This window comes from Nomascus leucogenys, chromosome 3 (genome assembly GCF_006542625.1).
Source record: "Nomascus leucogenys isolate Asia chromosome 3, Asia_NLE_v1, whole genome shotgun sequence".
Lineage (NCBI taxonomy): Eukaryota > Metazoa > Chordata > Mammalia > Primates > Hylobatidae > Nomascus > Nomascus leucogenys.
In genome coordinates, this window is record NC_044383.1 from 17,704,486 (window position 1) to 17,727,580 (window position 23,095).

Genomic DNA, 23,095 nt, shown 5'->3' on the forward strand with positions numbered 1-23,095 from the left:
AACTGTCTTCAGAGGAGAAAGTACTACACTGTGAGCCAGCAGACCCGGAGTCCATTTCCAATCCATCTCTGAGATTATGGGAAACGTACCTCTCACTGGTAGTATTAGATTCCTTTTACTCACTTCTAAAATAGGGGCACTATAAACCATCTACACCTTTCAAACATGCTAGGAAGATTTCATTAACACAATTTTAAGATTTTTTTAAATGTAAGGAGCAATGCTAATTATTTTTAGTCACTAATAATCGATACATACGAAAATAAAGCTTCCCAGTGGCTCTGAGCAGCTGAAAAGATAAATTAAGGTACCACTCAGAAGCAAGTTATTTGCTCTCCCTACCCCAAACTGGCATGACTTAGCATAATTTGTAGTATTAAACTGTGCAATGGGGATAGAGTGAAACGCATCCTAGGAATTTAACCCGACCCCATCATTTTTTACATGGGAAAACAGAAGACCCAGAGACTAAAAGACTTGCCCATGGTTGCACTGCTAGTTAGTGGCAGAGCTAGGTCTAGATCTTAGGGCTTGTGATTCCAAGTCCAGAGCTCAGACATACAAGTTTAATTTCTTTTCCTATGAGTTCACGAGCTTCTTCCTGTTACATACACCAAGTCATAGTTTCATGAGCAGATGCGCCATGGCATGCACAGATTTGCATTTTACCAAATTTCTGAAGTCACCGGCAAAGATAAAATTGCCCTTACTACCATAAGCCCACTGCTTAGCAGAGACCCTCTAGATCCTTCCTCCTTGACTCTGGATTTAAAGCTTTTTAAGGAATAAGGGCTATGCCCCAGTATCTTTATCCACAGGAGCACAGTGATGAGGGAGAGTCACACAGGCTGAGGAGCCAGTGGCCCTGGGTTTGAATTCTGGCTCACTCACTCACTAGCTGTGTTTACCCTGGGAAAGTCATTTAATCTCTCTGGAGTTTTGGTTTTCTAAATAGTAAAAGTGGGATAATCATCTCCACAGAATCATTAAGAGGGTTACACCAATGAATACACAAAGCGCTTAATGTAATGCCTAGTTCTCTTTCCCTTTCCTCTTTTCATTAAATTAAAGCAAAGTTCTCTTATTGTTATCATTATAAACAAGAAAGACATCCATGGCACTGTGGGTAAACTATCATTTTAAACATTATGTAATATTTCTAGATTATTCAAAATAATCTAATCACTCTGCCCAAACTTCTAAGGCTAACATAGAAAGCTTCAGAATTTCAAAACCTTAGACTTTCTAGTAGTATTCTTTTGGTAATGGTATAGTCAATCATATATGAGGCAGGATCATGGCAAAATTCTACTTCCAGTTGTAGCACATAGCTTCTTTTTAGCAGTGGATATTTGGGCCATTGGGATTTTTGATCCAGTGAGAAAAGTTAATCTGCTTCTCATTAGGAAGAATCCATAAACTATGAAATCCATAATCTTCCATCACAAAGTGACAGCAATCATTATCATTTTCAATTTATGCATCTGAAGAGCTCTATTTACTCTGTCCACATTTCATCTTAATGTGCCTCTGAAATGCTTGGGGACCATGCTGTCCGGGGTGACTGGAGACATGCTTGGTTGTTTAGTGTCATGCAGGAGAGTTACTTAATGTGTCCTGTTTTCATGGAGATGTCAATCTTTCAACCAGTTTGAGGTCAGAAGACAAAGTGGCTGCACAGTGAACATATGCATAAACAACAGCATAAATCCCACCTTAACCGAAGAGTCTGGCACGGATGGCAGTGGCTGCTCACAGAAAATACAGAAATGAAGCAGCAGGTTTACTGGGCGGGGGAGCAGGAAACCTAATTAGCCTAGCTCTAGGAATGCCAAAAAGCCGACTTAATATCTTTTGCCTTACTTTCTAAGCCCCCTAAAGGGAGAATTTCTCCCAAGCACCTAAATTTATTATATTAAAAAGAGATTAGTGCATGGGTAATCTAAGGGATGAGTCGGCACAGTTTTTCTTTTGACCTCTGGTTAAGACAAGATCCATAAGGAAGGGAGTTCACACATTTCAGAAAGAAACTAAAATGGCCATGTCTAAGCATTACTTGCCACATATTGCTGAAGCAGTTGCTGGTGGAAAGAAAATCAAGTCCAAAGATAATGCTATTTTTTAAATTAAAAAAAAAAATCACTAGCTGTTCCTGAAAAGAGATGGCCAAACTAGCTCCTGTGCATTTCTGTCACTCATTTTCAGGGTTGAAATTCACTGTGTGAGAGAAATCCACCATGCTCATAGGATGCTTCTACCTTTGCAGATCCTCAAGCTCATCTTTCTTAAATGCTCTTATTCATGCCAAAGGAGAGTACATATGACACTGACATTTGGTAAGTTACATTTCAAACAAGGAGCCTGACAAAAAATTTGAGATTATGCAAAGTACTATAAGACTTTTAATCTATAAGAAGACTCTTAATAATGAATACTAATTTAATAACTGAACAGATACACTAACATTTGGAGAAATAAATAGCCCAACAGCCAAGAGAAGACCCCTGGCACCCTGTCCTTCACTCTGAGGGTGGGGTCAGGAGTCTGCCAACGAAGCTCCACCTCTACCTTCTCCTCAACTCCCCCAAACTGTCACCCTGCACAAATAGTGGAGGAGGCTCAAGAGAACATAGGGCTTCTAGGACAGGAATCTGGGAAAGGGTAAATGAATTTGAACTCTGTTGCTCATTTTACTGAAATTAACTGAAGCTAATAGATTCAAGTGGTTGCTAAAGGTCACAGTTCCCAAGTCTCCTATCATTGTCATCATCACTATCAAAATAATTTATTAACTGATTTCTATGTGTAGGGCACCGGGATAAGCACAGGCATACATAAGGACTTTCTGTGAAGACACAGAATAAACCAAACTTCAGCAATGAGATAATCAGTATCAGCATTTGGTTCCCAAGAGCCAATATGGTTCCCAAATAATCATTGGAATATATTTCCTCTCAAATGTGTTGTTTTAATTGGCTATGCATACAACTAAATATTTGGATGAGCAGTGCAAAAAACAGTCATTTAGTTCATATATTGGTGTCAGTATTTGCCTTGTTCAGGGAAAAACTAGATGATGATATTGGAAAAATTTTTCTCTACAGATACTGCCTTTTTTCTTGCAGTGAAGTGAAGACATTTTATTTTATTGTTTCCCAACATTTCATTATTAAATATTTAAACATATATCAAAGTTAAAAGAATTTTATAATGAATACCAGTATTCCTAGCACCTAGATCCTACCATTAACATTTTACTTTACTTGCTTTATGACATATCAGTCCATCTACCCATCTTACCCATCTTCCAAATTGATGTAGATAACAGATAATGCTGCAATTTAAAGAGTAGAACCACGGTCTTACTCCTCTAAGAGCTTGAAAAATCTACTAGATTGTTTTTAGAAAACAAAGAACAAGCTCATCCTGAATTATGTACACAGATACTCATCATAGTTTAATCATCAGGCTCTGTAAAAAGTATGGTAAGCTATTTCAATCTTTTGTCTAGCTCTATCAACCCTGTAGACATTTTCAGTATTCATCCAAATGCTTGCTTTTGTAAAGACACGGGCTATTGATTTTAGAGAGGCTCTCTGCTACAAATCATCAGGAACAATTACCTGGAATGCTAGCAGTAAGTATTTTTTATTCTTTTGCTCTATACTCTAGTATCCCCTCTTCCCAATTATTCCTTGAATGTAGATACACAGTGCTTTCTACATCTCACTCCTCTCATTTATAATGTTAGTTTTATAATACCTATCTCACAGCCCTGTCATGAGGATCACATGTGAAAAACAGAAGAACATTTTAGAAAGAGTAAAGGACTATGCGTATCTAAGATAACATTACCATTAGTAATCATAATGCAGTTGTTAGAAAACACAGCTGAGGTAATGGTTCACACTGCTACTTGTCTCTTTCGTATCAGTCAAAAAGGACTTCAAAGGTTAAAGGGACAGAGAATTGGCAGTTGCTTTCAGTCTGCCCATCTCGTGAGGATCGAGAAAAACCTTGGTGTATATCACACAGACTTGTTTTCATTAGTGAAGTGTTTGTTTTGGAAATCATCCCAGTTTTAAAACAATACTTCCATTAGCTGTGCAAGTACCTATAATTATCCATCTTATCTGACCAGCGCCAAACTATTTTACTTATTGCATCCCATTTACCTTGGAGGTGCTGAAAGGAAAAGAACAAGACATTCACTCAATGTATGAAAAGGTGCAGAAAATGTTTATTTCTTTGAATAAACATCCATAAATGAACTCTGGATAGAAATTCCTGCAATATCATCAGGTACCATGAATGATGAATCTGAAGGTGATGGAAACTCTCTGCTCCCATATATGGGAAAAATTCTGTTGCATGAATACCTAACGTTTACAAGGCATAAAGTAGTACATTTTCCATTTTTTGTGCCTGGTTGGACACAAGTCAAGAAAGTGAGGAGCAAATTCAAAGCCAAGTAGGGAAGTAAGAAAAGACAAAATAAGCAAGGAGGCCAGTTCGTCATCAGTTACTGTTATTGAGAACTTGCCAGATTGCTGGCATTTTATTTTATGCTTAAGGGGAATTGAAGAGAAAAACAGATTTGAAATCACCCTTGCCCTCAAAAAGCATTCATTCCAGTAGCAGTTGGACAGATAAAATAATCAGGAGACAGAAAAATTCAAAATTATAAAGATGGAATAGTAAATGCAAAAAGAGAGAAAAAAGTGTGGTCTGTAATTTAAGTATGATTTGTATTCAACACTGAGCATGCTTAGAATGTGGACACCACCACCGCAATGAGCAGACCTCTAAGAGGACAGGTATCATCATCCTCAAATCAAAAACATGCTTTTCCTACAGGAAAAGGAGAATCAGAACAAAGGCTGGCTGTGCCCACCTAAGACAGCGGGTTTCCCTGGTCCATGAACTCCAGCTGGTGCTGAAAGCAAGGGCATATCTTAAACCTACTGAGATGGTTGCATGAAGCTATCATCCTTTGATGCCACTCAACGTTCCAAACATACATGTTCCCTAGTTTGGTTCCATATTCACAAAGCAAATTTCTAATCATATTTATAATTTGGTTTCCAACATGCTGCACATACCGGAAGAAAGGAAGCTGGCTGGATGGGTCTAGAATATGGTAGCCTTGCTAATGAGATTTCTCACTGTAATTCCAGCAATTAATGGGGATGTATGTGTGAACATACATACATGTGTATATAATACACAAATAAACAGATATTCAACATGTGTTTTTCAGAGAAACACTGGGAAATCTACCTTTATAACAATGCAGATATCTAGATAGTTGGGTAAAAGTTTGTATTCTCATAAAATTTTACCATGCTCTAAATTAGAACCTTGTAAGGGTCCTTACTGTGCTATTTAGCGGTATTGTTTATTTCTTCTGTTCGGTCTACAAGTTTTGCTTAACTGCTGAAGGCTCCTCATTTATCATACCTGACTGCCCAGGGGGAGGGGCACCTGATGATCCTCGTGGTAGACAAAGAAACACAGTCAGAACAGCAGCTCTGTTCCCAGCACATGGTTCGATGGCAATTGGCTTGGGTGCCCCCTGAAAAAGAAAACCCACTTTAAGTTTGCATAATTGACATAGCATTGCTACTTTAATTTTCACCTTATCGATCCTTTAGGTAGCTGTGCTGTACATTCTTAGTTGTTCAGGACACACCATGTGTTATTTTAACACTAGCTCCTTGCACACTATAGATGTGCACTTGGCCTACATTTGAATAAATCAACAAATTTCACTATATTTGACGAGCAGCTTGTGAGCCACAAAGTTATGCAACTTTTGTTCCTTTTTCCCAATTGTTTCCTCTCACCAATGATGTACAACATAGCGTAGTTTATCTAATTAAGTGATCACAATTCAAAATATTCTGTTGGCATATCTTAATTTTTTTATTTTTACCGTCTATAGAGTGTACGACATGATGTTTTGATATACATATACATATACATAGTGAAATAATTACTACAGTCAATCGAAGTAACATATTCTTCACCTGATACGGTTACCTATTTTTTTGTGGAAAGAGCACCTAAAATACACTCTCTTAGCAAATTTTCAGTACACAATACAACAGTATTAACTACAGTCCTCCTGCTCACATTAGATCTACAGACTTATTCATCCTACGTAAGTGCAAGTGTGTACCCTTTGACCTACATCTCCTCACATCCTCCCCCTCCCTGTCCCTGGTGAATATTGTTCTATTCTCTGTTTCTATGTCTTTGACTCTAAGAATCCACATGTAAAAGTGAGATCAGGTTGGTGTATCTTTAATATTGTTTTAGTGAAATACCTACTTACTAATCACCCACCAATGCACTTGTATAAATAACTTTAGAAATAACACAGAGTAAATAAATATATAATAATAATAATAGTAATAGCTAGTATTTTATTAAGTTGTTTCTATGGGTTAGGTGTTCAAAGTGCATTACATATATTGACTTATTTAAACCCACAACAACTCTGTAACATGAGAACACTGAAGCAAGAGGTTAAAAAAAGCTTGCTCGGATTCATATAGCTAGGAAGCAGTAGTTGGGCTAGCATTTAAGCTCAGGCAGGCTGCCTCCTGAGTTCACATTCTTAATCACACAATGCAGGCTTATGACATGTGTGCATATGCAAACATGCACCTCCACACATGTACACATAAACATATGCACAAGTACACACATGTGTACACAAATCCACATATGAAATTTGGAATTAAACACAATGTGATCTTTGGAATAGTAAGGCTATCGGTTTAGCCTAGGAATGTTAGTTTTGGCCATCATTTAAAGAGCTATAGAAGAGACATGGTTGATATATCAAAGCAACATTTCTGAGGAAAGGCAAAATTAAATAGAAGAGTAAGTACCATGGCTTTAATTATTAGAAAAAATGATTTGTTCAGGTTTTGTTCACTGATGATATTTAAACTTTTCAGAAGAAATACAGACATATGCAGTCATTCACCTAGAATATTCTAGAATACTGCCGTTTCTAGAAAGTTTAATGAGGCATTAAAGATAAAATATGTCTGCTTTCATGTAAAACCTAGACTGAAATTTCTGGTGACAACGGTTTTATGTGGTTATAAAGGATTTCTCCTTTATAGCAACATAAATCTCATGTTTTAAAATTATCCTCATATAGATACATTTTGGGAGTATTCAATATAAAGGTGAAAGTGGCCATGGTGGTGGAAGCAAAGGGCATAAAAATGTTCCAAGAAAATGCTGTAAGCCATGTTGCAATACTTGTATCAAGTTACATGATCTATGGTTTTACACTTTAAAGCTTACATTTAATTTAACAGACTTATTTTTGAAAATGTTAAGTCAAAATCAGCATAAGTACATAGATATTCTCCAATGATGTAAATATTTAGAGAATAGGTTTGTCTTATTCCAAAGCTAAAAGAAAAATACTATGAAATGTTTCAAATCATATTTACAGGCTACTAAAAGTTATTTTAATTTAATAAATGCAAACACTATGTAAAGGTCAATTGATTAAAATATACTAACAGAACATAAAATAAACTCAAGGTTTAAATGATAGTGATATATTGGAAAACCATACCTAAGGAACAATCAATCATTTCTACCAACAGGCAAGCTTTTCTTTGTTTTTTCTTTTTAAACTGTCAATGTATTAACTGATACTATTCAGCATATCCAAAGGCATGTTAAAAAAAAAACTCAACTGCAAAAATTAGAACAGTAGAATTATGTTTATATAAAAAAGTTGAGACACAGTGGGTCTTGGTTTAGGAGAGTGAGAAAAACAACAAATGATTCAGTAGTACATCAATTTGATCTTTTTGCCAGGCTATCTTTCTGCCGCTTTTAACACAAGCAGAAAATATTTAAAACCATCAAATACTGGTGTTTAAACATCAACAGCATCAACGGAGAAAAAAATTAATTAAAAATAACTAACCTTCAGGTGGAATATGGCCTAATTAACCCTTTAAACTTCAGAGACTTGGCAACAAATAAGGACAGTGGAGTAGAATATCTCAAATGTGGAAAGGAAATTATGCCTGCATAAAAGCTACTTCTATAAAATCTTCCTTTAAAAAATTACTCTCTCATTCTTAGTTCTACTGCTATTGCATAGAAAATATTCAGAAATTTCTGTATATTCATAAGCTATATAAAAGGAGATTATAATTCTATTTAAAAAAATCAAATTGACTTACAACTTAGTCTATTTTAGGTAAAATAATTTTCATAAAAGGATATTAGCAAAAATATGAATTATTCATTCTGTTTAAAATATTAGTTACTAGCACAGCTCTTTGATACTTCTGGAAGAAATTCACATAATTTAAAATATTATTTCCAAAGAGTATGTGGCAAATATCACTTTTAATACAGAATTTTATATACAAAAAAACCCGAAACAAATCACTTAATAGCACTTGAATTTTACAACAGAAGATAGCAAAACCCCACAAATAATGTTTCTGATACCCTGAGGTTTGTCAGTTGTTTTGTGATAACTACATAACCATGAATCAAAATCATTTCACAATGACATAACATGTTCACTGAGCTGTGCAATTTATCATGTATTTTCCATTGCTGCCTTTCAAAGAGATAAGGCCTGGGTTTGTCTGCCCACAGCACTCAGCAACTGTGATTTACTTCTAGGCATTTTCATATTCGTTGTACTGCAAGAAGCTGGTGTGAGGCTCTGCCAGAAAACATCACTGACAGTTATGTAATTAGCAGTCCTTGTGTATTAAGCCCACAGCACTTTAAAAAGACTGCTTTTGTTCACTCTAGTGTCTTAAAAACTGTTGTACTCTTATTTTCAAGTTGCTGTTTTAGGGGCAAAAATTCTATATTAAATGCTTTCCATTTTTCAGCTATTACAAACAGAAAAAAATGTTACCAGATAAGCTTCTAGAATCATTAAGATTTTCAAGATTATAGTTCTTAAAACTCCTAATAATTTGTTCTGAAAATGAGGCGTTCATTTGAGCTCAGGATCAGTCCTGGGAAACTGCTGCTACGTGAATCACTGCACGTTTGGAAGACATCAATGGGTACTGGCTACTTGTTTCTTCTTCCACTGGCCCTATTCACTTCTGTAAATCACACTGAGACCCATCACTAGAAACCATATTCCAGCAGCTGAGGGCTTAACAGAATTATCTGATGTCCTTGGACTAGTCATTACAATTTAAGTGGGGTTTAGTAGAACATTCAAGGACTCAATATTAAAAAGATGTTACATCCTTTCTCAAAAACTTTTTCAGTAGTTCCAAAGTAGAACTTATAAAATAAGTTGCTTCAAGGCACACGTGGGTAACACAGTAATAATAGCTAACATTATTAAGCACTTACTATATGCCTGGTGTCAATACCTACCCGATGAGACATTGACTGTTTCCATTTTACAGAGGATGAAACTGAAGGTCTAAGAGTTCAAGTGACATAAATAAAGTTGTAGACCTAATAGGTGGCATAACCAGGAATTTGGACCAATGCAGTCTATTTTCTGAGCTTGTATGCTTAACTTTATGCTATATTGCCTGTAATACGTAGGAAGACTGACTTATCCTGTAGAGTAAGACAATAAAAAGTAGTGGGTACTAACTAGAAAGTTCCTTAAAGACATTAACTCTTAAAACGTGTGCTGACCAACAGAACATGTCTTGGGTCAAAAGAGGCTTGAGTCCAAAATGACATTCCCTACATACTCATCTAATCACATCCTTTATTCTGCACAAGCTCTATTTTTTAGTCAAATTAAGTGCTATTAATAACTGTTCAACAACTGTTCCCGGGGTTTTCAGAATCATCTGTGCCTTCTTCACTCTTAATCTTCCTACTGTCTAAGGCATCCTTCCCACAGGTCTCCAACGTTCCTGATCTTATGCGTCCCTCAAAGCCAACTCAAATGTCACTTCATCTATAAAGCCTTCTCTGATCTGAGATATTTAGTTTCTCCCTCTTTAGTTCTTTAACTTTACCTTTTGTGATCCTCTTTATTTTCTACTTTGAATAACAGCTGGGTAAATGTCTATTTCCCACTGGATCAAGCTCCTTGAGAACAGGTCTGGTTTCTTATTCATCCCTATATCCCCTATGCTCACTTCCTCTCTTTGAAATGTCCAAGCACGGTGCTTGTGCCGCCTTTTTGGGACCTATGTCTCCCAATGTTTTATTATACTTATTGATGTACACGTTGAATAGCCCTGCTTCCGCAAGGCAGATATTATGTTAGATTCTTGTCTTACCTATAGCAACTACTAGAGTGCATTGCACATGGTAAGTGAAAGAGTTAATGAATGAATAAATGAAGTTGTCACAGAGGTCACATGGTGAAATAAGCAATAAGGCATGACCAAGTTTCTCTCCAAATTGTGGATATTAAAGGGATAATAAAACACTAATAATAATAATATATAACATTTACTGGGTACTTACTAGATGCCAAGTGCTATGCTAAGCTTTTTACGTGCATTATTGTATGTAATCTAAACAGCAATCCTATTAGCAGGATACTGCTATTTTCCATTTCCTACAGATGAAGTAATTGAAATTCAGAGAAGTCAGATGGTATTCTCAGGGTAAGACAGCTAGTGAGGGGCAGATCCAGGATTGGAACTCTGATTCTAGAATCTAGGTTTTCAGCCACTACACAATATTACTAAAACATATAGCTTAAGAAGCTAAGGAGTCTCTCATTCTCTCAGCCTGACTATTAATAGTAAAAATCAATTTAGAATACCAGTTATAACAATTATATGCAGATACCTACCCCATTTCTGACTAGTGATCAGAACATATGAGTCCTCAGACCTGCTCTCCCACTGTCTAGCTGTGTGATCCTGGACTTGTTACTAAGTCAGTTTCCCGAACTGGAAAATGAACAGGTAGGTTGGATGATATTTAAGGTCCCTTTCCTCTTTAACATTCTGTGACTACGATTTATGGACAACCTCCAGAATCTGTGATATACCAATGTCTAATAGTTTGTCTAAGTATGGTGAAATTTAAAATTTCCAATCCTTAGTATTTTTTTCTTCCTGCTCAGTTACTCTAAATGGAACATTTAATTTTTAAAGAACATTTTTATACCATATGATGAATACATCACATAAGACTAAATGGCCACCATCACATGCCAAAAAAGCAATTAGAAAATTGAATCAAGGAATTAAGGATTAATGTGAATATGTTATACCTGTCAGCAGTAATAAGTATTTTGACAAGAACAGAATAAATTCTGACAGTATGCACAAATACTAATCTGATATATGAGTGAAATATTAAAAATGCAAACAACTACACATTAATCACTCTAACATTTCCCTACTAAGATACTTTTAATGCTATTCTTATCAGAATTCATCTATCAATAAAAATGAGTCTTTTTCAACAGCTTGCATGACTTGGTATTTGCAGCTTAATAAGTGTTTATATTGATATGAAATTTAGTTTTTAGTCACATTAGTAAAACTGAATTAATTTACTGAGTATTGTATCAAGTGAGCCTGATGACTTGGCTCGCAGCTAATCAAGCGTGCTGATTCCATAGGATCAGCAAATACTAAGATTCCAGATTTCAAAAACAGATTCTCTGATTCCATTGTTAAATAGGCTTGGGGAAAAAAATGAAAGCGAAAATCATATTCTTTCCTTATTTACTTTTTGTTTGCATGAAATGATAAAGGAGAAAAAAACACATTAGCTGGGTTTACTCAGTAGGAAGGAGAAGAATTCATATTAATAAAAGAAATTAAGCTAGTGGACACTCAAAAACAGGGTTAAATTGCATTAGAAGCCAATTCAAAGAGAATAAAGTATTACACGTGGGAATAGGTAAAGGAATAAAACATAATCTTCACGGAATCAGGACGCTGCACTTGAGGTTCTGAAGGTATTCCAACCGTAAACTTCATTTTCATAGCCTACCAAATATCTCTCCTTGCTGAAATGCCTCCATGTTCAATCTGTGTTCAAAATTTCTAACTAAACACACACGTACACAAACACACACACTCATATATACCCATATTTAAAGATTATCTTTATAGTATACTATCTAGATGAACTGAGTTTTGTAGTTACTTTAATTGTGTGGCACTGACTTCGGGAGTAAAGAGGCTGGATTGTGACAGCTTCAGTTTTATCACCTATTTTTCCCTAGGTGTTTAAGTCCCAGAAAGTAAAATGAGACAACACTACCTCTTCTTGAGCTATTATATAATCATGCTTTGCCCTGAGTTGGTTAATAACATGAATGTTATTAGGAGGTGACTCTGAATAGATTATCCTTAAAAGTTGATTCCTGTTAGCATTTTTCAAAACTTTAAAATAGATTTCTATTAAATAATTATCTTAATTAGGTTTGTAACAACCTGTACTTTTCTCCACAGCTCAGTGCAAAAAGCAACCTAACCACTATACTTGATGTATGAGTTTCAAAATTAAGAACATTCTTTCTGGCCTTGAAAGGTACCTGTTAAGTGTGAGAGACAACTGTGCCTGCCAAATCAGTCACTTCCCATCTTGCTCATGCCCAGACTTAGGGTTTTTTTCAGGCCCCTCCGTTCACGTAGACTTCTTGCCAACATCTACCATTCCTGCCATATTGGCTTAAATCTCTCTACCTGCAAGAAGCTATGCCAGGTCATGCTAGGACACTCCAGGACCTCTTTGCTCTACTCTCTTTCAATACTTCTGAGTAAATAATTTTTCCTTTTTAACCATTGAGAGGAAGTGTAATGTGGTGGTTATGAGAACAACCTTTAGCACCCAACTGCCTGGGTTCAAGGCCATGCTCTCATCTAAGCATGAGTTTGGTTAAAGCACTTAACCTCCCTGTGCCTCAAGTTCTTCATCTGTAAAATGGAGCTAAAAATACCTTAGTAATAGTGTTATTATAATGATTAAAGGAGTAATATATATACATGAAGTATAGCACACAGTAAGTACTGAGTAAGTCAGTGATTATTACACCATTCTGTCCAGTTTTCACTTTGCTTTGGAATTGCTGTTCATTCCATATGAAGAATATGCTCAACTCAAAAGAAAGATATCTGAGGACACAGACCATATTTTTAAAATCTCTGTTAATGGCTTGAAATGAATTAATTAAGAAATTCAGCCTTGAGGAGAGATTTTTATTGACGGTTTTCAGGGTAGGAAAAATCTAATCCCAATGCCAAACTTCCCACACTTACCACATCAACACTGCCCCTGAAAGCCTGCCTGTTCTTCCCATTTTTGTTCCCTGCTTTTATCAAGGAATCTGACCTGACTGTAAGCATTATATGCTGCAGAGAATAGACTTTCCCTGGCACCTAAGACTGAGGCATTTAAGAAATATTTTATGAATAAATGGGTATTTGTTTTCCCTTTTCCAAATTGTGCACAAGGTAAATCTCAAAGTTATAAACAAAATCTCAATCTAGAATAGATAGATGCAAACCAGCGGGAAAGTTAGAAAAATCAAGATCTTGGTATTACTTCCCAGGCTAGTCCATTCTAAAACACATTATGTCATTCATTAATGTAGAAGGCCACCATAAGAATATAGCTGATAGATCAATTCTTTTTAAAAGGTAAATGTGCTAATTACTGGTGGTAGAGTGCTACATAGGCACAGTACCCACTCTGGTGAAGCATCCTTTTAAGCTAAATGCAACTCTGACTAATTTAGAGCTGAATGCACTGGAAGAGTTATGCACAGAGTCCTGGGGGTAGTAACGGAGGGAGGCAGGCAGGAGAGGGTATGTGAAGTTCTGGAGAAGGACTTTACCTTGCAGAAGATGACTAGGAGTTCACCAGGAGAATGATGAACGAGGATTTCTGGCAGAAGTAAGGGCATGTACACAGAGGTGCAAAGACATACGGGTTGTATTGCAAATCGATAGAAGTTCATTGGGGATACAGCCTAGGAAATATTCTGTGAAGAGGGGTGAGAAGAGGCAAGATAGGAAGACTGAGGCCCTCCAAAATATCCAGGTCCCCCGTTAGCCCTTCACATCCTTCCTGGCCATGACTGGGATTCTCACTACCTGCTTAAAATGTTGTGCTGAGATGCTCAGATGGAACCGGACATGTGCAGCACACAGTGGGTCATGGGCAGCCTTCATCAAGACGTGGGGCGCATCATCCCTCGTGAACACGAGCAAACCTCTCCCTATTAGAAACTTTCAGTGTCCCTTTATTAAACTATTAGTCAAATCTGTTATATTGAGGGAATATTAAATTAAAACATTTATTCCTGAAACTTCAATCATAAAAGTAAATCAAGAAGCACTGTGAAAACTAACTGTCAGCAGAAAGAATAAAAGTGCAGATTTGGCAATATTCTTAATGAGGAATCAGATGTTAATAGATCCACATAATAAATGACTTTCTACTGTAATTATTATACCAGTTGCAACCTATTATAAGTACAAAAGCATGGACAAAACTATGAATGAAAGAGTTTAATATGACTTGGTACAAAAGCATGTATGAAACTACCTGGATTTCTCAGAGAATAAGTCATTCTGGATTACAGAGTTTTCCCAGGAAGCCGAACATTAACTCTACAAGAGCTAAAACTGTGCCGTTTTGGGGTATTAAAAAAAATACTGCGAAATTGCTTAAAACAAATATCCTTCTCTCTGCTTCTCAACAAGTCTATATTAAACATAATTTAATATTGTCTCAATGTTCCATGATCAACATTATGAACATCAGCTTTCACAGAATGCTAAAGACACATAGAGTTGCAAATGTGTAAATGAATAAGTATGTTACAGCTATAGCCCTAGGGGTTCCTTTTCCCTCCTCTTCCCCAGTCCCAGAAACCACCAATGCCAGCTTGCTTGTTACTTATTTGTTTCTTTACATAAATGCAACCTAAAACTTATGCAGCTGCCAGTGGATAAAGTGATTGCTTTTCTGTAAACCCCATCAGTGATACAAATACTGAAATGACCTTCTCAAGGGGTTGTCTTATTTTCCGCAATATCTTCTTCCCTGTTGCTGTCAGTGTGCTGTGAACTGTCAGTAACATTCAAAGTACTGCCTAATTTCTACATTACCAATCCCGTGTACCACAGACATCCTCTTGACAGTCTGTAACCATCCTCCTATGTCCCTTGAAGTTTGTAGATGGAGTAGCCTTTGTAATTTCAAGAATTTTGACAATAGAGTTTGGAAATAATCTTACTATAAAGTCTAGAAATACTTCAGCAGACCCAAATGACTTTACTGGACATGAAGTGGGTGTGGGTTCAAATATTATGGGATTTGGAATAAATTATTGAACTTTTGTGTGCCACAGCTTTTCCATACAGAAAATGGAGATTATAATGCCAATCCTGCAAGTTTACATTGAGGATTATAAAGAATAATATAAGAACAAGGCACTAAGCATAGTGCCTGGCAAAAAGTAGTTGTTTAAATACAATTTTATATTAGGTAGAATCACTTGCAAATGCAACTTTTAAAAGTCAAAACAAATTGAATATCAGCAATTTTATATGGGTCAATGTTAATAGTTCCCTTTCCCATCCTTTCACTTTGCTTGGTGATCGATGGCAGGTAAATAAAGGAGGCTTACACATCAAGATCTTTTCTTATCTTTCTCTCCTGGGTGATGTCATTCTTTCCGGCTTGGTCCGAAAGTATGGCACCAGTATTCTAGTGTCTGGTCTAGAACTGAGTTCCAAGTTCAAACATTAGTCTATTGTGGAGAAGATGATAATTGATCAATGCTAGCGTTAGAAAGCTCAGAGGCAAAAGCCATTACAAGGGATATATTCTATGCAAACCTTTCTGCTCATACAGCAAACAGAAAAATATTTTATGGATAGATATGCTTAGAAATGCCTCCTAAGGGTGTTCTGGTGCGTCTGTGTGTGGCTTGGGAAGCCTCTTTGCTCACTAGCTGTTTCCTCATTATTTCCTAAATTTAAATTTCCTAATTTTATAAACAAGTCGGGTAAGAGGGAAAAATGAGAGAAAAGATGGTAGTAGACAGAGGATGCTTTTTGCAGGTCTCTGGGGTCTTCCTGCAGGAATCAAAGTTATTTCTAGGTTGTCTGGAACTCACAAGACAGGACTTGCTACCCTACCCCTGTGCATGACCTGAGATATGTGGAGTCCTTGGGTGGCCAAACTAAATATATTTGTGTAGCATTCCTTTAGGTCTTTTCCCCAAATTATCTAATATTTGATTGTGTGAACTCAACTACCACATCATGTTGCTTTAGAAAATGAAGTATATGAGAGTGAATAAAATATCTCTTCAAATCTGTCTTTTCCCCAAAGCTCCTTTTTTCAGTATGACTAAAAATTAATGGTCAGAGTCTGTGTAATGATCCTTTCCCTGGTTTTACCTATGCTGCTTTACCAACTCCCTGTTGGTCCTACTAATTATCTAATTGATTAAGCCTTCAAGGAGCCTTCCGTCATTGGGTGGTGCCCACTGCACACATCTGGCTCACTGTGTTTTCTTTTAAAAGGAGAGCAGTTAATTAAAAGATCCACAGCATAGGCCAGGCGCGGTGGCTCACGCTTGTAATCCCAGCACTTTGGGAGGCCGAGGCGGGCGGATCACAAGGTCAGGAGATCGAGACCACGGTGAAACCCCGTCTCTACTAAAAATACAAAAAAAAAAATTAGCCGGGCGTGGTGGCGGGCGCCTGTAGTCCCAGCTACTCGGAGAGGCTGAGGCAGGAGAATGGCGTGAACCTGGGAGACGGAGCCTGCAGTGAGCTGAGATCGCGCCACTGCACTCCAGCCTGGGTGACAGAGCGAGACTCCGTCTCAAAAAAAAAAAAAAAAAAAAAAAAAAAGATCCACAGCACAAATACAGGTATCAACTGGGAAGCAGATCTTGGTTGTTTCCTCAGTTGTTCTCTGCAGAGGGTTGAATAGCATCTCCTAAAAGTTCATGTTCATCCAGAACCTCAGAATGTGACCTCTTTTGGAAATAGGGCCTTTGCCAATGTTATTAGTTAAGATTAGGTGAGGGGTCATACTCCATTAGGGTAGGCCTGGCCTACTTTTGATACAAGGAGATGCCACACGGGAGAGTCACCGAAGAGTTCACCATGTGAAGACAGAGGCAGAGACTGCAGTGATGCATCTACAAGCTAAGGAGCACCAAGGTTTGCAGGCAACGCCAGAAGCGAGGGGAGGGGCACGGAAAAACCCTCTCCCTCAGGGTCTCAGAGGAATCAACTCTGCCAACACCTTCATTCCAGACTTCTGGCCCCCAGACTGTTTTTTTAAGCCACCAAGTTTGTGGTAATTTAGCCTTCAGGAGCTAATACAGTCTCCCTAGTCACAAACCAACCTTCGACAGAATGGCCAAGGAGTATTGATTGCTTGCCATCTTTTTCTTTTGTTTTGGAAACGATCATAAGTATAATACGGTAACTGGCCAGTCTCAATACCTCGGAATATTTCCCCTATTTGGGGACCATTCAAGTCACTTTCACTTGAGAAATTAGCTACATATCACATAGCATGGCAAATGCAGCCCACACAAAGGTCAATGGGGAGATTCACTTAGTTATGGGAATTTTGTGATCATTGTACGATTGATGATGTTCTTAAAATTGAAAATAGTTGTAATTGCTCCCTAGAATGAAAATGTAGTACATGTTATATGTTGGATTCCCCAGGAAATAGATTCTGAGATTCTGAGACATGTGTGCAGAAGGTTCATTGGGAAGTAGCCACAGGAACAACATCGGTGTGGGGTGACAGAGCAGAGCGTGGCAGAGGGAGAAGTTCACCTGTAGTGCGGCAGCCTCTGCCTGAGTGGGTGGTCCTTTAGAGTTGTATCACATTGAGACAAGAGGCTAAGCCTTTGAACCTATCCATGGATGGAGGCTGTCCTCAGGGAGGGGGCATGACCATTGTGAGAGGCAGCTTCTGTCAGCAGATGGTGATTTCTGGAGAAGGACTCGGCTCAGAGCTGTGAAAATGAGAGGCTCATTTCCTCTCGAAGTGGGGATGCAGGCAGCACATCCCAGTCCTACTGTAATATTCACAGTTCTAAAGAGAAATTTCTTTATTAGCTAAGAGTGACTGGGCCAAGGCCCAATTTTATATGTTACGGTATAGATAAGGTTATTGGGCATTTATACTTTTGTTCCTCACCAGGCTTCTGAGGCTGCTATATTATTGCCCTTCCTAATTCTCCCACATGAGTGCTTGCTCTTCAGGACTGTAACCTTCCTCTTCAATTTTCCTACCTTGGCTGGCAATTCTGATGGTGATTTTTATCTTCAAAAAAGGGCAGAATTTATGATCTTGGTGCTAACTCCACGGCTAGGTCAATAGTCTACAGAACTGAGTAAGCATTACTCAATATTTTATTCTTCACAGTTGGCATTCAAATGATTCAATGTATCTTACTTTTTGTTAAGTCAAGAAGCTTTCAGAGGAAGAGGTCACCTTTCCTCTGAAATAAGGTCACCCTTATTTTGCATTCAGGGACAGTGGAAGATGAGTAATTAATTAATCTCACCAAGGTTCTGTAAGGTGTCAAAAGGGATGGCAAAGAAGACGCCAATATCCTCTGTTTGCCTGCTAAGTCATATTCTCTCTTGGAAAACTGCAACTTTGTATGTCTTTTCTCTAATAATAATAATAATAATAATGTCAACTATTATTAATTGAGCATGTACTATTTACTGAGCACTCCCTTGAGAAGTGGAAGGTGAACTAAAAAGCAGTTGCTGGACACTGTGCTAAGTACTAATACATGTTCCAAGTATTAGCAAGATTAAAAGGTTTCTGAACTCAGAACATGAATATGTCGTATTAGTTGTAAAAACTACTGCAACAAAGCAAACTAAACCTTTGGGTGGACCATTTACATCAATACTTTTAAGATAAATATTGGTCCCTATCACACTAAGGCAAGAAAATACACAGCAGAGGAGAATTAATTATCTTGAAGATTAACACATGGTGGAAGGTACTAGAGGAAGGTGTGAGGTGACAACACTGTGGTTCTACATGTAGACGTCCCATTGGAGAACAAACAAGGAAGATGCTTTGCTAAGACAGATTCCAAATCCGACAACAGCTGCCTGTCTGTTGGCAACCTCATTCTATTCAAAACAAGTAGAAACTGATCATATCACCTAACCAGAGCAAAATGGTAAAGGGAACATTCCAATAAAATATAGGGATTTGCCTAGAGACAGGCAAACTTTGAAAACAAAGTGGAAGCGTCTGAGAGGCAAGGGAGAAGTAGGCGATTGAGTCAGAAAAGAAGAGTTGTTGAGCCTTATGGATTGAGACATATATACTAAACTTAGGAAAGTGGGTTTCAAAAAGTTCAGAAAAAATTACAGGTATAATCCTACCACTAGAGAATCTAAAATAATATGGCTCAAAGGACAGGAAGCTTTAAAATATCTTATTGAAATCCCAAGTGACAAAATAACGAAGGAATATTGGAGCCGCAGAAAGTAGTTTCTAATGGGATGACAGTAGAATAAGAGTATACAACCTCAGACTCACAGGCCTACTGTGGGGAGTAAGTTCTTGGAGTGGACTACAGGTGTGGGGAAGGCAGGGATATGATAGACAACTGGCTTCTGAGAGCATAGCAGTAGCCACCAAATTAACTGTAGATAGAAAGGCAGTCAGTCGCTGGCATTCCATTGAGGTATAGCAGTGAAGTGCTCTGGCAGTTGAGCATAGCACAGTCATAGAAAATCATTCCATAAGAAATGTTTGCTCCAAAGGATCCCCATCAGGGAATTATCCAGATTATGAACACATATGGCGAAGAGCAGGCCCTGTTGCTTATGTGGCAGACCTTTAAACTAAAGCTTTACAAGATAATGTGCTTTATATTGGAATTCAAAAGAATAAGAACAAGGATTAAATTAACTAGGCAGTTTATATTGGATAGAGGGTAAACATGTGGGCTCTGGTACACTATCACCTAGAATTAATTCTTTTTTTTTTTTTTGAGACGGAGTCTCGCTCTGTCGCCCAGACTGGAGTGCAGTGGCGCGATCTCGGCTCACTGCAAGCTCCACCTCCTGGGTTCACGCCATTCTCCTGCCTCAGCCTCTCCGAGTAGCTGGGACAACAGGCGCCCGCCACCACGCCCGGCTAATTTTTTTGTATTTTTAGGAGAGACGGGGTTTCACCGTGGTCTCGATCTCCTGACCTCGTGATCCGCCCGCCTCGGCCTCCCAAAGTGCTGGGATTACAAGCATGAGCCACCGCGCCCGGCCTAGAATTAATTCTTAACTGCCACTTACTTGGGCATATTTCTTAACTCTCTGTGCTCAATTTCCTCATCTGTAAAATGGCAATAATTATAATATGTACTTCACTGGATTGTTGTAAGGATAAACTAAACTGATACTTACAAAGCATTTAGAGTACTGCCTGGCATAGGGCAAGTGTTCAATAAATGTCAGTAATTATTATTTAATTTTTTTATTTTAATGGTCTGTTTAACATAGCATACACTTTTACTATAATAATAACTTATTCTTATAACTTAGCCTGTATCTTCTGATTTATGATAGAATAGCCCAGGAGCTTATATGTGGCCCTGGTGTGACACAGACTTTGAGGAAACTCTTGCCGGCAGGTTCTACATTCAGCACACTATGCCGTGAAAAGTAAAATCAAGTTTGAATCTTGGCTCTACTACATACAGATCACGTGACTTCAGGTAACTAGACTAATCTTTCTAGGCCCAAATTTCTTCACCTATGAAAGAGAATAATAATAGTGCTAATTATTCATAGGGTTTTTGCAACGAGTAAACTCAATAACTTATTTAAAGCACCTGGTATATTGTATTGCACAGAGTAGGCATTCAATGAATGGCAGCTATGTTATGATTTAGCTCCTTTATCTCCTTAAAAATATATTCAACTTTCCTGCTTATTACAAATGAACACCATACATTCTTAGTTTGCTATTTGAATTTCTTTTTTTTTCTCCTCTTACATGTCCTGAAGGAATTTTTAAAAGTCTCACTAAAAAGAAATACTGGGACATAAAAATACTTGTGATGGTCATTTTCCATTTAGAAGGGAATTACCTTGATACTTCACTGCATCTCTTCACCACAGATCTTTCTACAATGAAACTCTAATTCATGATCTTGTCAGAGCTGGGGCAGGGGATTCAGGTGTGAGTATCAGATAAAAGGTTGAGACAGAGATGCAGGATCAAGAAGGGGTGAATTTGAAGCAAGCAAGCAAGCAAGGACACCAAAGTAAAGGGTTAGAGAATGGATAAATCCGTTGTGGGTTTAGAAGTGACATACATAATAATAGTGGCCATTTTTGAATACCTAGTGTTTCCTTTTCCTGTGCAAGGAAAGTGGAAGAGTCAAGACTTGGACTCAGACTTATCATAATTCCAATGCCTAATTCTTCCCCACTTCCCATACTAGCATCTAGAAGTAATGAGATACCAGAGGAGACAGACAGATGCATACGTTGTAGTTCAAGGTCTGAGACTCAGAATCCAGAAAGTCTACGAGATTTGAAGGAATGAAGTGAGAGCAAAAACAATGTCAAATGATGAGCAAGTATAGAAGAAACACAACAGAAAGTGTTTTCTATCCTTCCCTTAGCATTATGCTCTGCTTCTTGGTAACAGAAGCCAATCTTCCCACTTAGGTTGGTGGAGGCTCTGCAGGTGAGAAAAGGTGAGCGGCAGCTCCTGACCAAGATGAGGCCCACAGACAGGAGTCAACAGCACGAGGGAATGGTGGGAAAATCCTGGATTCCTCCCTATTTTACCTTGGCTATTTGATAGCTTTCTGACCCAGACTACAGTTTTAATTTGAAAAGTTCCCCTTTCTACAGAAACTAAACAGGTTTCAAAGCAGAAATATAAATTAATTTTGTCAATTCTGGCAACCACTAACCCTCAAATTTTCTATGACCTTAGCTTTTCCCCCCTTTATTTACCTCATAAAAGGGAAGTTAGGACATATTAATCTCTGTAAATAGCTCCATATTTTCTGAGATCACTTCAGAAGAAGACTATTTGGATAAGATGAAATTACTATTTGTCGGAGAATTTAATCATACTCTTTTTCTTGGTGTTGGTTTTCAAGTTTCTTAATGCGTTTAGTTAATAGCAGGTAGCTATAGCAATTTTAAAGTATCTCTTTCCGTTATAACACTCTCTGTTGACTTTTTTAAAGCACCTAACAATTGACAAAGCTTTTTAAAAATCTCATTTGAAAAAAAAAAAGACTCACTTGACTCTTGCAGCTACTATGTGAGGTGGTTGAGAGCAGCCTTTACTACCCAAACTTTACAAATGACAAAACTAAGGTTCTGAGAGTTAAGAGACTCGCTTGAGGACACAAAGTAGCTATGTCATGTTAGCCGGTGCAAGAAGTGAACATCTAAACACTGATTCCTGGGCTCTTGGTAATACAGGGAACACCTTTCCAATTGGTTTCCTTTCCATGCTCTGCTCCACCCTCACCCCGGCGTGCTTTTCACTGGGGGGATTTTCTCATGAGCTCAGGTGGGCTCTGGGCTGTATCATGCTCATCCATATGCACTCATCTATGAGATGCTCATTTCTCTTTATTAAGGAACTATGACAAATAAAATCTGTTAAAAAACAGTTCTAGATCTCCAGTTCTCTCTCCTCAAATAGTTCTGTACACTCTTGCAAATATGAAAGATGTAAGATTGAGAGATTAAAGGGAAACACATAAAAGGAAGGAGGCCGGGAGGTGCTAGGAGGGGAGAGGGGCGTGAACAGGCCTCTCTGGCTTTCACATGCTCATTCTCTCCTGGAAGCAAAGAGCCAGTGATGCACTTAGGGAAAAGGGAAGCAAACCAGGAAATACCAACGAACCAACCAGCCCATCTGTGTTTCTGGAAGAACAAGGGCAGGTGGGAGTATTTATCTTAGGAAACTGCTTTTCTTGATTTTTTTTTTCCAGAAAACATGGAAAAATCTATGAAGAATGTGGGACAGGGAAGGGAGCAGAATACAAGAGAATGTATGTGGCTAAGGACTGGTGCTCACAGCCAAGGGATAAAAAGGCAAGGCCTGCTCTGTGTTGTAAAGCTGT

General features: G+C 37.9%; 1 protein-coding gene across 6 annotated transcripts in view; it reads right to left on the reverse strand.

Moving 5' to 3' along the window:
• ATRNL1 (attractin like 1) overlaps window positions 1-23,095 on the reverse strand; it is an 853,525-nt gene that overhangs the window by 95,898 nt on the left and 734,532 nt on the right. For all 6 annotated transcript variants that reach the window (XR_004028677.1, XM_030806602.1, XM_030806597.1 and 3 more), the window contains one exon: window positions 5,461-5,575. Coding sequence is in view for 5 of the 6 variants with exons in the window: in XM_030806602.1 (XP_030662462.1) it covers window positions 5,461-5,575 (115 nt within the window). In the remaining variant the exon portion in view is untranslated. The remainder of the gene's footprint in view (window positions 1-5,460; window positions 5,576-23,095) is intronic.